This window comes from Labrus bergylta, chromosome 16 (assembly GCF_963930695.1).
Source record: "Labrus bergylta chromosome 16, fLabBer1.1, whole genome shotgun sequence".
NCBI lineage: Eukaryota > Metazoa > Chordata > Actinopteri > Labriformes > Labridae > Labrus > Labrus bergylta.
Window position 1 is genome coordinate 3,164,081 of NC_089210.1, and position 13,884 is coordinate 3,177,964.

Genomic DNA, 13,884 nt, shown 5'->3' on the forward strand with positions numbered 1-13,884 from the left:
GAACTTCTGTCCCCGCATATCAGCCGGTAAGAGATCTAAGGTAATCTTTATTTTCTTTGAAACAAAACCTTCTGTCAATGCTTAGATCCAGTACAAGGTGCAATGGGGATCGTGCTTTTTCCATTGCAGGACCAAAATGATGGAACTCCTTACCTCCAAACATCCGTCTCTCACTTGCCTCTAAACATTTTTATACTCAATTGGCTTTAATTTTCAATAAACTGTCGAGGGTTACACTGTACAAAATTGGATCAGCTGTGTTGTGTTTGTTGAGTCCACAGCGCCCTCACATGGGGCATGCACTCAGACCACCAGGCCACAACAACACCCCTTTAATCAACAGTTCTGTATGAGGGGGCTGATATGGGTGTGTAGTAAAGTGTGAAGTAGAATTTAAAAATTCAAATGGAGATGACAGACCGTTTTAAAAGGCCCTTGAGATGACCTTGTTCTTTATTAAAGGGTACTGTAACAATGGAAATACACGTGATACTTTCTATAGATTCCCTTTTTTTTTTTTCAAAATCCCACTCAAATTACATGAAAGACCAACGGAGCAGCAGATCGCCTCGAGGCGTCTGCAAACCCAAGGTTGTAGAACCTAGAAAATATACATAAGATATGTCTATGTTTCGATCAGAAAATAACCTTAATTTGTCTCTCATTTGACACATCGGGTACTGAAATGGTTTGGTGAAAAAATTAGATGAATAAACGTCTCAAGTTGAATCAGATCGAGAGGCTACAGTATATTGTCTCCCAGAATTCTTTCACATAGCAACACAGCATTTAAAAATCCTTTAAATAACAATCAACAGGTTAAATTCTTATATTAAATACTTTTCAACATAGCCTTTTCTTTTTATAATACTTTAGGTTTGGCTTACAAAGTCCCAGCAGTAATATTCTCCTCCTGTGTCATCTCCTTTACATGTCGCTGCCCATGATATTATTGCACTGATAATTGAGAGTCAGCACTCTCAAATACACTATCGGTGTAGAGTTAAATTTTTGCTTTAACCAGAGGCTGAAGGGGAGAACCCCCAGGCACGCCTCTCTCAGAGAGCTTCCTTTGAGAGCTGAGTGGAGGTCCGGTAAGGACGGGGGCTCAGACCTCAGACTCCAGGCTGGATACTCTGCCCCAGGGCTTTGGCACATAGGGACTGTTGACTCTGCGCGCCACCAACACCTGCCTCCGCTCCCTGTTCCCAGAGCCGGGCTCCTCCCTCTTCCCTGTGCCGTCGTAGGGCCCGAACATATTGTTGTGATAAACCACCTGCCTGTCGCTCACACGAGGCAGCATCGCCGCGTTGTCGGGGCAGTGGCTTGTGCAGGGAAACAAGTGGCACATGTCCTTAGAGCTATCATAGAACTGGGCTGGTCCCTGGGCCAGTGGTCCCACATACACAGGCAAGTCTGTGTACGAGTTCAGGTAGGTGGAGTAGTGTCTGTGCACCACCGTGGAGGAGGAGCGGCGCAGGGCGGCGGCGTTCTGCAGGATGGCTTCCCTGTAAGAGGGCAGCCGGGTGGACTCAGAGTACTTGAGCTTTTGCTTGTAGGGATACGAGCCCATGTGGGCCGGGTCCAAGTAGGCCGGCTCGGCAGCCAGCGGGTAACAGGACAGATTGTGTCCCAGACTGCCGTAGAGCTTGTGAGGCTTTTGATTGGCCACCACCACCCGAGGAAAAAGGTCCGGCATGTCCGAGCGGTTGGAATGAGCCGCGGACGTGCTGGGCTTCGTCTCGTCCACCTGGTGGATCCGATCGTTGCCCCACGTGGCCTTGAGGAACGAGGCTCGGCGGTTGAGTTTGTCCTTCCCCAGGAGCGGCACCTCGTCCATCTCCGGCTCCAGGTAGGACTTCATGCAGGAGTTGCAGCTGGTGCTGGCGCCCGGGTAGTGTCCTGAAGGCGGGGCCATGGCAGCAGCAACGGGGGCGTGGTTGTTCAGGAGGTGATTTGCTCTCAACTCGGCAAGGCAGGATCGAGGTTCGTCATAGTCCGCTCTCATCCTGGGGTCTGCGGCGTCGAACATATAGCTGTGGGACCTCCTGCGACGGCTCACACAGTCGGGGGGGTAACTGAACTTCCTCCTCAGAGGCCCCTTGTGCTCCACGTAGATATCGGGAACCTGGAACTCTCGATATGGAATGAAATGGGACGTCTGATGTCGGGGCTGGTTGTCCACATACAGCCTGCTGCCGTGGTGGGGGTTGGCGGTGTTGGAGGGGGACGCATCCCTCATGGCGAGGTGGGGGCTGCTGAGGCTGGAGATGGGCAGGGTCCTCTCCACGACTTGCTGACTGCCTCTGGAAGGGAGGGTGTAACGCAAGGGGGTCGGCCGGGTCACCACGCGGGGCTTCTCGAGGAGAGGCTGGGTGGCGCTGTCAGCGTAGTGGAGAGGGAAGGTGGGCGTGAGAGCTCTCTGAGGGTACGGCGAGTGGTTGTCGGTGATGCTGGAGATGTAGGGCAGACGGCCGTGGGTCACGTCCGTGGTGGTTATCCTGGGCGGCAGGCCCACCCGCACGTTGTCGCCGCCCCGCCTGCTCCAGCTCTCGATCTGCTTGGTGGCGTTGTCCAGAGAGTTCTCCACCCGGGCGGAGGACACCATGTCCTTGGCCGTCTGCAGCATCTTCAGCATGTTGGCTTGTGTGTAGTTGGTGGTGACGTCCGGACTCTGCATGCTCCCGTTGCGGTCGGTCGACTCCACTCCATTGAAGCAGCTGTAGATGCCCTGCAGAGGCAAGAGAGTGAAATTAGTTCACCTAGAACACACCAAAACTTTACTAAACTTCCAAATGTCGTCCAGCCGTGTGCCACTATACTCCTCATCCTTAAAGGGACACTTCATCCATTTGCATTGTATCAGTAGTAAACTGGTAGTATTTTTGAATGGTCGTGCATCCCGCCCTCATTTCCCCCTGAGACAGGAAAGTTCTGTATTTCTAAGTCTGATAAGGAGCTTCCAGTGACGCAAATATCGTCATATTGTGTCACTGGAAGCTGTTGCGGTTAGCGGTGTAAATGTTTTTATTACTATATTTCTACTGCTTTACTGTATTTTTTGGAAAAACTGTAACGATCGAATTTCCCCTCTGGGATTAATAAAGTATTTCTGATTCTGATTCGGACCTTAGTGGGAGTGGCCTGCGGTGCTGTGCATTCTGGGATTTGGTGTTTTTCATCCACATGAGCCAAAAAGACACTTTCTGCCTTTTCTCGGCTAAGAAGACTTTAAAATTTACTTCACTTTTCTACAACATATATGACCCAATGTCAGTACAGATTCATGTTTCAACGGGTGAAGTATCCCTTTAATTTGAGTCAATTTCTACATCATTTGTTTTGTCTTACTGAACAAATGAGGCAAAAAAAACAAAACACTTTTCAAAACCTGACAATGCAGAAAGAGATTCATTGTTTCTTGGTACTTTAGCATTCATGTTGCCTTTGTTTGAAATGTTGTTGGCACACAGCTTCAACTTAAAAAGCAGCTCAGGCATATAAATGAGGAGAGTTGCTGATCACGCACTTACTGTATTAGTTTCTCCGATTCCTTAGCACCGGCTTTATTTTACTTTCAAATTGTGCATCTGCTCGGAATGCTAAATCTCTCCTCTGACGGGCGTCGACAGCCGACAGATGAAGGTTTTTTTTAATGGGACAATTTAAATTCAATTTCTGCAGGATCAGAATATCTCAGCAAGTATCCCTGACGTTCTTTTTATTGCTTTAATCTCATTTTATTGTACTCTAGTTTTTATATTGTTGATGCCCTTAAACTATGTGGGTGTGTACTCATATGACCTACAGCATTTCTAATATCTCTTAATGGTATGTTTAAAGGATTCTCAGAAGGAAACTTTTCTGCAGCAAGGCTGTTGCATATTACTTTTTAACTTCTGTCTGTTACTTCTATTGCATTTGAGTGACTTTGACTCCACATAGAAGAGACCTTGTTCTCTTAATACTTTGATTATTACAGTTTAGAAAGTTTTTACTTACTCTACTGATAGCCAGGAGGAAATCTAAGCTTTCCGATTTGCGGACCGAATGCCGCAGCTTCCAATAGAGCAGATGTTCCCAGGCGAAGACCAGCAGGCTCAGGCCCATGGCCACGAGCAGCATGTAGAAGACCCCCGCCATGTTGTCGATGTCCAGCTTGCTGCTCATCACCTCTTTCTTCTCATTACGGCAGATCCCCGTGAGCCAGACGGTCTGCAGCTTCTGTGTGTCGCCTGCGAGAGAGGAGCACAGATTACAGATTGATATGCATGACGTTAGGCTTCATTCATTTTGGGGACTTTGAGATTGAGATAGTAATGAAACACCGTCACACCTTTTTATGAAATGAGAGTCATGAGAATCTCACACATAACTAAGCTCTTTGTGATTTAGTACAAAACCCAATCTTTGCCACTTATTAAACTTTTAATTAGAAATCAGTTGTTGCTTGAAGAAAGAAAAATAATGGCTGCTACAAAGCTAGATCTCAGATTCTCACATTTTCAAACATAGCTAACATTTTTATTTATTTTTTACCAATGACTCCTTGATCCCACTTATGATATGATAGTGTGGACATTCTTTTTTTTTTTTTTTTTTACTCTTTAGGCCACCAAGTATTACTCCCTGCAATCTTCAGCAACACATTGCAAGCCTTTCCCAGTGGGCCGAACCATTTCCACAAACATCCTTATTCCTTAGAGCGAGCTTTAGCAGGAAAGAGGGCTGCAGCTCTTTAACTGCTTATGCAGCGGAAGAGCTTGAGCGGGTAAAGGAAGACCCCCTAGGACAGTCTCTTGCTTGCTTTTTTGGTGCTAAAGGAGGAATAACATATGAGGCAGGAATGTAGTTTAGAAAACACATTTATTTTGTGTTTATGTTTCCAATGATTCAAGTGCCACATTTAAGAAAGGAAGTTGCATTTAAGTTACTTTTCTTTTAAGTTCATTATTTATCAAGTATTCATGGAGGCTATCAAAACTGCATCTGGGTAATCGTATTAAGGGGCCACTCGAGGTGAATTCTCCTGATCACACCCTGCTGCGTTCTCACATCAGCTAACTTGCGGAAAATATTCTACGGGGTTGGCAGGAGAAACTCAGGAAAATGTTTGAGTTAAATTTTTGGCTGTTTGCGTTCACACATTCAGCTCGTTCCGCAAACTTCAGGGGTTTTCAGGAGTTTGAAATCACTACAAATTTGTATCACAATAACCCTTTGACTGACTAAAGCACTTTCAAACTTCCAAACAGCATCTGGTTAAAGTGAGGGAAGATAATGGTTCCAGGTTTGGGACATAAGGACATCTGAAGTGACCCTCACCACCAACGTAGAAGTCATGCACTTTGTTTAAACCACCATCCATTCCAACCTCCTCCTCCCTCGGATTCTGGCACATGAAGATAGCACTCAACAAACATTGACCATGAATATAATCCAGGTAGTGATTACATTTGCCACTAAAGTGTGAGTGGGAAAATAATGAGGTAATATATAAAGGTTACTTCTAGGAGATGGGGTTGTTTTCTTTCTGTTGTCTGTTCGTGTTTAACGTCTCGTGAACCTTCAGATATTTCCTTCTACTCTTGGAGGTCGTCGTCCAGCAGGTTGGAAACCCATTTTATCGTTCTTCGATTACTATTTTTATTTTAAAGATGTACTTTGCCTTTATTTAGATAGGACAGTGGATAGAGTGAAATCGGAGAGTTGGGAATGACTTGCATGTCGGACTTGAACCCAGCCTCCCTTACACGAGGCTCGCAAACTAACCGCTCGGCCCTCAGCGCCCCAGTTTTGATTATTTTCATTGTCAAAACCAATCACGCTTAGGTAGCCTATTGGTTATGTACACAGAGGCTATAGTCATTGTCTCAGCGGCAGTTGGTTTGAATCCGACCTTTGACCTTTGCTTCATGTCATCCCCTGCTCTCTCCTTTAAACAATACCTCTCTCTATCTCTTTAGCAGTCATATCTAATGCAGGCAAAAATGGCCTAAAATGATTATTTTTTAAATCCACCAAGCCGTCCTCTCATAAAACAAAGATCAGTGGGAACATCTTGGATATTTCATCGCTGGATATCCAAGGTTTCACTACCCCTAAGAGAATACTTTCTCCGGTCTTTTTTGTGTAATTTCTTACAGTTTTCTAACTTGTCACCTCAAAGGATAATACCTTCTTTGTCTAGATAGCACTTTGTAGCTGCTTTTAGTCTATGAGGGGAAACAAATCACAGCACTTGGCGTCAGTCCTCTCACTGTTATTCCTTCTTTCCATTCGTTGCATCGTTCTGCCAAAGGTGACCAGGCTTTTGCCAAAGGCTTTGAAATGACTTCCCCTGCGGAGCTCAGCCGAGCAGAATAAGTGTCACATCTGAGTTTCATTAACATGCATTTATGGCGTGTCTCTCATTCCTATGAATTTAACTGTAATAATGTTTTGTACCCTATTTTCCCATTTTCTCCCTTTACAGCTTCAATTCTATCATCACATGATACATTACGAACTCTTATGAGACACTAAACGTCTCTGCCTCTCCGTTCATTCCCGTTTTAGCTTTAATGGAAAACTTGCAAATACGGCTTTTAAAGCATTACTGCTAAATATTCAGTGACTTCTGACATCTAGTGTATTTATGTGAGGAATTTACCATCAGCCAGGAACTGAAGCAGGGCCAGGTCGATGGGCCGTTTCCAGCGTGAATCCTTCTGCAGGGCGATGCCATAACCAGTGGTAGCAAACACTTTCCCACTGCCAATGGTCACCAGCTTGCAGCCCTCGTCTTTGCCAGCCATGTAATTCAGCACAGCAGCATCGTAGATAAAGGCATCCAGTTTCCTAGCAGGGTTACAAGAAGAGGTGGTTATTTTACTCGAATGTTAAAACACTGTTTGGCTCCGCTTCTCCGTCCTGCTTTAAACACGATGTGATCATTGGCAGCCACCTACCCTGTTTTGAGGCTGTTTAGGGCATCCTCCACCCCCTTCTGGTTGTATTTGACCATGTGGGAGTGCATCTCTGGGTAGTTACTCCTTATGTTGCGCTCAGTGCTGCCATTTGGGACCGTACCAAAGCGGAACGGAGGGTACTGCTCCTGTGGCTTTTGAAACTGTCGAGAGAGATGGAAAAAGAGTCGATGACAGAGTCGGGGATGTTGTGATGACAACACATGCAATTGCATATAAATTGCATAATATTTCAATTATTTTCCCCAGTCATTAAAACTGCGGAGTGCTGCAGGATACTGGAAGAGGAAACATGGTGTAATGGTGTAATGTTATATCAGAAATAATTCTTGTAGTAACAGTTTTGGAAAATGAGAACCCTGCAAGTTCTCCGTTTGTACGAAGAAACAAAAGAAGTTGCATCATGACGGTCTCAAGATTTTCTACCTGACTTTAACTTTCTGTAATGCTGACGCTGCATATGCACACAACAGGGTGTTAAGAATATCCTGCATCCCTCTACAACCACCATGTAAGTGCACGCCTTCAGATCCAGTGTGTCCTAATACCCTCCTGGTTGCTTTTCAGACGTTATTACAGCCGTTATTTGTGTCCCATGCATTAGAAAAACTGAATCCATTTCTTAGGGATTTAGTGCTACTCATCCTGCTGGCTCTTTATCTGTTAATTTACACACCTAACAATCTGGGGCCACAATAATCAAGACTCACTGTGCAAAGATTTCCACATTTTTTATCCTTTCCTTGTCTGCAGTTAGAAATTAACTTGCATTTGGCAGCTCTATATGCCTTTTAATTAGCCGTGAGGACAGGAAGTGGAATGGGGCGACAATGCAATCGACAGAATAGCACTTTTTCATTAACCTTATTCAAATATGTTCCGAGTGCCTCAGCTGCTGGGGGACAATTTGTGCTGAAGTTTTTGTGTGTGTGAGAAAAGGTAAAAGGTAATATCATGACAGGACGTCTTGGAAAATGGAGCAGACCGCTGCTGCAATCTGATGTAAAACCTTGAGTTGTCTTAACAAGGTCGAGTTTATATGAAGAGCCCCGAATCACAAAATGTGTCCCTGAGGGCCCCTTTATGTTCTGCACAGCACACAGTCATGACTCAGTGAGATATTGATGATATACTGCAGATTTCTGCTTTACATGGGTGTGCATATTCTTCCTCCAAATGAAAAAGGAGACCATCAGAATGTCTTTGTTACCAACAGAGCATGCTCTATGCCGCTTGCATTATTTTGGGTCCTCATACCTTACAATAGGAACATTCCACTGCACAGCTCCTACATGGTAACTTTTGTACATTTTGTGTTTTGTGTTTTTTATTTTTTATTTTTTATTTTTTATTTTTTATATTTTAATTTTTTAAATTATATTATATATATTGTAATAGCTTCCTATACTGTATTATTTAAGTTGTTGCTAGTTCTGCGTTATTTCCTTGTTAATTGTTTAACACCAATACACCATACATTCCTTGTATGTGTAAATGTACTTGGCAATAAACCCCGATTCTGATTCTGATAAAAAGGGGCGTGGCTGAGCTGATTGACAGGCGGGTGCGTTGTAGCTGTTTGTCAGACAGCCCCACGTCTTCACCTGCCACTACGTTTAATCAAAAGTTAGTTTGAGACAGCATTTCCAATATGGCAACCACCACAGACTGATGGGCTTCAGAAAAGTTTGCTTCAGAAACCAGTGGGTGACGTCCATAAGACTATGTTCATGTTTATATACTGTACAGTCTATGGGGGTACTACGTGATGTGGATTGGACACTAATAAATTGAAGGAGGTCGGTCCATGTCAGAGCTAACATGATATGTTACCCCGTCACAAGGACTTCTCGTTTAAGTGAAGTGTCCGCTCAGGAGGGTGGAGGTAATCATCCGCCTTTACATCAGAGCCCCGCTCGTCTTCATCACTCCCTCCTCTGATACAAGGTCACTTTTCTGTGCCTTCATCTTGTTCCTCATTTACATTTACTTAACCTGAGGGGCTTTAGCACAGCTGGACTAACAGCAGTTCAACCCCCTCCCCCCGTTCTCTCCACGCCACCTTACAGAACGCTCCTCAATAACCTATGTTCTCTGCTGTCAGAACGTCTTTCTCTGTCTTTACCCTGCCTCGCAGACTTAATGTATAATGAGGCCGAGAGTTGTAAACGACTTTGCCTGAATGATAATGAGCATTTGGACAGCTTGGTCTTTTTCCTCAAATGCCTCTTTAATCCCTTCAGTTGCCTGCGAGCAAAAAAAAACATTTTCTTGTGCTGGGCGGTTTAACACGGATTTCGCTGTCAATACTCCTTTAAACAGATCCTCAGGCTGGACAAATATGCATAAGATAATACGAGAATTCATAACCACTGTCTGCCCCCCACCAAAATCCACTGATGTATTACATTTCAAAGCTTTTCACATACATCCCAAGCTAAAGAGTCCGGGGATGTAATTAAATTTCCCCAACTTAGTCTATGAACCCTTTTTTGTAGGAGAGTGAAAAGTCACAGCCATGACTTTGTCTCTTCTGGATAGTCGCCTTCATATCTCGACCACACGCTGTTTACACACCCAAAAATAGACCACTTTGTGTTTTTTCCTAAGCTGAACATCAAACACAGCAAACACGCTCCAACAACACAAACACACACACACACAGCAGCACTGTCAATGACAGCGACGGCGCTCTGTACCTTTTTGTCGCTCAGTCCAGAGACCGTGTCGATGTACTGCTCCTGGATCATAAAGGCGGCGAGGTTGGCTGTGTAGGAGGCGAGGAAGATGACGGCGAAGAAAGCCCAGACCAGGACCATGATCTTACTGGTGGTGCCCTTTGGATTCTCGATGGGGACTGAGTTGTTGAAGACGATTCCCCACAGCAGCCACACTGACTTCCCAATGGTGAAGGTGGGGCCTCCGGGGTCTACGGGTAAGAGCGGACAGGACTCCATATAAGTCACAGAACATGCAGCTTTAATACCCAAAGGACCAAAAAAAGTCTATAATTGACTTCTTGAACTTGACGTTTTATAGCATCTTTCCAAAAACAACTTTCAAAATTTGCAGTAAATAGAAAACATGAAGAGGTCTACAGCTTTGAATGTTAACCATTGTGATATTATAGCACTGTAAAGATGTGCCTTGACCAAAAGTAGGTGAATCATTTTCAAAATTACAACCAAAATCGATGCAAAGATGTAAAAAGAAAGATATTTTCACCGGGCGATGCTAACGATTTGATGTGAATGACGCCAAAACTGACAGACTTGTGCTTTTCAAAGTCTGTTTGAGCACACATTTTCTCATAATTGGGGGGTTTGATAACAGACTGGGGACACATATTAGTGTTAGAGAAACATGGTGAAGTGTGTTTTGCATAATATGTGACCTTTAACCAAACCTCACTCAAAAAACAAGCATTCTAAAAGTTGCGTTTTCTTGCCTCGTCTTGTGGACAGACTTGAAAAAATATGATTCTATTTTCACAAATCTGAATCATGATTAATGTTGGTGGGGTTGATTTTTTTCATGCACATTAGAATATGTCAGTCTAAATGATTAACAATAAGACATCGTTTACTGGAACGTCGTGAAGCAGCTGTCTTGTTTGGTGGTCGCAAAAGATAAATCCGTCCACTTGAAACATTTCTCACCAAAATATCTACAAGAGATTTGTAGTCTCGCTGATATGATGATTAAAAACAGGCCCTGTTTGACCTTGCAAAATATTCTGGCATCATCTTTTTGACTCATCCTAAAATGCATCCAAACAAAGACGAGTAGCAGAGCGGTGAGTGCAGCCCCCTTTGGCCTTTCTCCATCCATTATTAGATATCTCATGGAGCACACGTCTCAGAGATGAAACTGCACTATCTCAATTTTCCAGGCATTGATCCAATATGTGCTTGCTGTAAATAGGCTTGGAATTTCACCTGTTCTCTAAAGCCCCTCAAGAGCCTTACGAGGGGCCTCTCTCTGTGTGTGTGTGTGCAGGAACGTCAGAAATAAGACGATGAATTTAAGCACGATATCATTTACTGCTCTTTTTTTCTCTATTATGCAATTGAACAAAAACAAAAGTCAATATTATAGCACCATAAAATAAAGGAAGAAAACTGTTACATAAAAAGTTAATAAATATGCATACTGTATGCAATAGGGTATTGAACTGACACTTTAAAGGAGCAGTATGTAACTCTGACACCTAGTGTTTAAAATGGGTACTGCAGTCCAAATTCAAAACATTAGAGAGAGCTGTCTCCCCCCGCCCCCTCCTCTCTAGAGTCGACGCTCGTGCAGGTTGTCATGTGGTGGACAATGAAGCTTCAGTGTTTAGCATCTCTGCATTGGTCTGTAAACCTAAAACTGCATGGTGCATGATGGACAGAAATGATGTTAGTCTACATTTCATCATTTTGTAGAAACACATTGCATGCCAATCAGTGTAGGTATGCAGAGACAGAGAAAAATGGCACTCACCTTTGGCGGTGACCAGGCTGCGGTTGTACCCGACTGGACTGCAGTATTCAAAGACGAAGACTGTGATGGCTACAACGGTCAGACACATGACGAACATCATCACCCAGACTGCTGGACTGTACGGTTCTGCAGGGATCAGAGGAAACGGAGGGAAAAAAATCAGGCAAGAGAAAGATATTAAAAAAGAGGAAGAGCCTTGGGAGGAATAATAATCTAACTGAACAAACCAAAACAAAAACAAGCTTGAATAACTTTTCTATTCAAGTGTCCACGTTCCAAAGGAGCACAGAGGAGTTTCTCACCTAAAAAGGCTGACGGTGAGACGGTCCCGTTGCTCCTGGCCACCATCACGCTGATCCCCGTCTCCACAAATGGCACGGAGAAATCAATAATCTCAGAGCGCTCTTCGTTTATGGTCAGAGAGCCGATGGCCATGTCGGCTCGTTTGTAGAACACCTGTGGCGGGAGATCAATTTGTAAGATCAAAAATGCAAACAGATGTTTTTTCTTTTTCTTTAATGCTTTGACAGTGTTTGAACGGCCACTTAACGTCCACGCTGACCTTTGAGATAAATCTCATCTCTCTGTGATGTCAACACACTCGGCCTCTGTCCCTCAAGTGATCTACTGTCTGCTTCCTCCAGATGGACGCAACTCAAAAGCCTATTCTATTGTGATCTGGAGTTACAACAATGCATCGTAAAGCATGATTCACCTTCTAATCCAGCGCTAATCCTTTACAAAGTATTGCAGCATATAGCATAATGCCTATTGCATAAGATGTCTGCTGACAAATATTACATGCAGGAAGTGGAACTGGTTGCTTAAGCTAAAGGTCAGTGGTGCTTTGGCTTAAAAGGAGTGATACTTTGATTTTATACTTTTTGAATTCCAGTTTGACTGATTCATAGTATGTATTTGTTTTTGCTGATAATGTACAGAAAGAAGGTATTGGGGTAGTTTTCCAGTAGGTGTTGATATCAGCACTGTCTGCAGCATATTTAGCAGAATGTCAGTGTTAGGTACATGGGTATCTGATAATGTAGAAATACGTTTTCTATAAAGTTCACCAGGACTTGTTAATAATTTGACACCATGACTAGAACATTATAACAGAATATTAGCTTCCCATCCTGCACGGGATGTCAGAGTAAATTGGTCAACATTTTGGAAAGGGCAGAGAATAAGGAGAATATATAATTAAAATCCGTCTTTGGTGTCAAAATTCCCATATTGGTAGGGCTCGATGTTGAGCGCCTCAGAGTCCACCTGAATGGTTTGAACTCTCTTCATGACTGATTTTTTTTTTTCCCAGCCCTGTGTGCCACAGTTTATCATACTGATGGAGAGCCGGTAGATTTACATTCCAGACACTCCGCCTCATGCAAGCCATTAGCTCTCCTATGGAGGTCGATGCCTCATTGAGCACAATAGCCTTCCTCTTTTTGTGAAAAAATAAAAATAAAAAAATAAAAAAGGTAAAGTAATGCTGCATACACCAATTCCTCAAGAGGAGGGCCGGCCAGGGGGACTGTGGAGATTATTCACGAGGACACCCACTCCTCCTTTCTGTTCTACAGTCCCTCCTTCAGCCAACACAGTGACCTTGGTACCTGTTCAAATACTCATGAATCAATATTCAGATGGATTTTCATCTTTTACGTTGGTAGTAAAACGGTTTTCACTCCAATTTCTCTGTTGGTACACACAATTTTACAATCACTTGGAAGAGCTTGATCGAACATCTACAATTTGATTTTTTATACCACAATGGTGCAAAATTCACATATTTATTTATATATATATATATATATATATATATATATATATATATATATATATATATATATAAACTATATAGGATTCACTGCTGGGGATTGCATCAAATTGCAGTTTCAAAACAGGTAGTCGTGGCTGCAACTTGCTCTTTGGTCCCAATGAAAATGGGTCCACTAGAAGTTACTCTCGTCTTTGTTTTTGATTGGCTAAAACTGTAATTCAAGTTACTGACAGCACTACATAGACCTTTTTGTTAACCAGTAAAATGCTTTTATCCAAAACTACGTAAAGGCTTTAAATGAGTCTTCAAAGCCACCAGACTCAGTCGACAAAAACTTGCATTTAAAGGTCACATAATATGAAAAATACACTTTACCATGGTATGGAATTACATCTCAAAAATTGCATCAATCGGGAGCCATTTTTTCCCCTTTCGTCCCAACCAGCTGTTGGTACTTCTTACCTCCCCGATCATCCCGTTCCAGATGCCTCGCACCAGCTTGCCGTGTTTGCCGTTGGTGACCAGGTAGAGGTCGTAGGAAAACTTGATGTTGCGGGATAACTTCTTCAGGATGTCTATGCAGAAGCCCTTACAGCACAGCTTGGTGTACGGCTCAGTGTGACCCACAATTCTTGAAGAGACAACAACAGA

The 13,884-nt window shown here is 43.4% G+C and overlaps 1 protein-coding gene across 1 annotated transcript in view; it reads right to left on the reverse strand.

The window, feature by feature from the left end:
* Positions 1-419: 419 nt before the first annotated feature.
* grin2ca (glutamate receptor, ionotropic, N-methyl D-aspartate 2Ca) overlaps positions 420-13,884 on the reverse strand; it is a 69,174-nt gene continuing 55,709 nt past the window's right edge. The window contains exons 6-13 of the mRNA XM_020647290.3: positions 13,696-13,864; positions 11,756-11,909; positions 11,454-11,579; positions 9,668-9,897; positions 6,951-7,111; positions 6,653-6,840; positions 4,003-4,235; positions 420-2,731 (exon numbers count right to left, since the gene is read on the reverse strand). Of these exons, the coding sequence (XP_020502946.2) occupies positions 1,109-2,731; positions 4,003-4,235; positions 6,653-6,840; positions 6,951-7,111; positions 9,668-9,897; positions 11,454-11,579; positions 11,756-11,909; positions 13,696-13,864 (2,884 nt within the window). The 3' untranslated portion in view covers positions 420-1,108. The remainder of the gene's footprint in view (positions 2,732-4,002; positions 4,236-6,652; positions 6,841-6,950; positions 7,112-9,667; positions 9,898-11,453; positions 11,580-11,755; positions 11,910-13,695; positions 13,865-13,884) is intronic.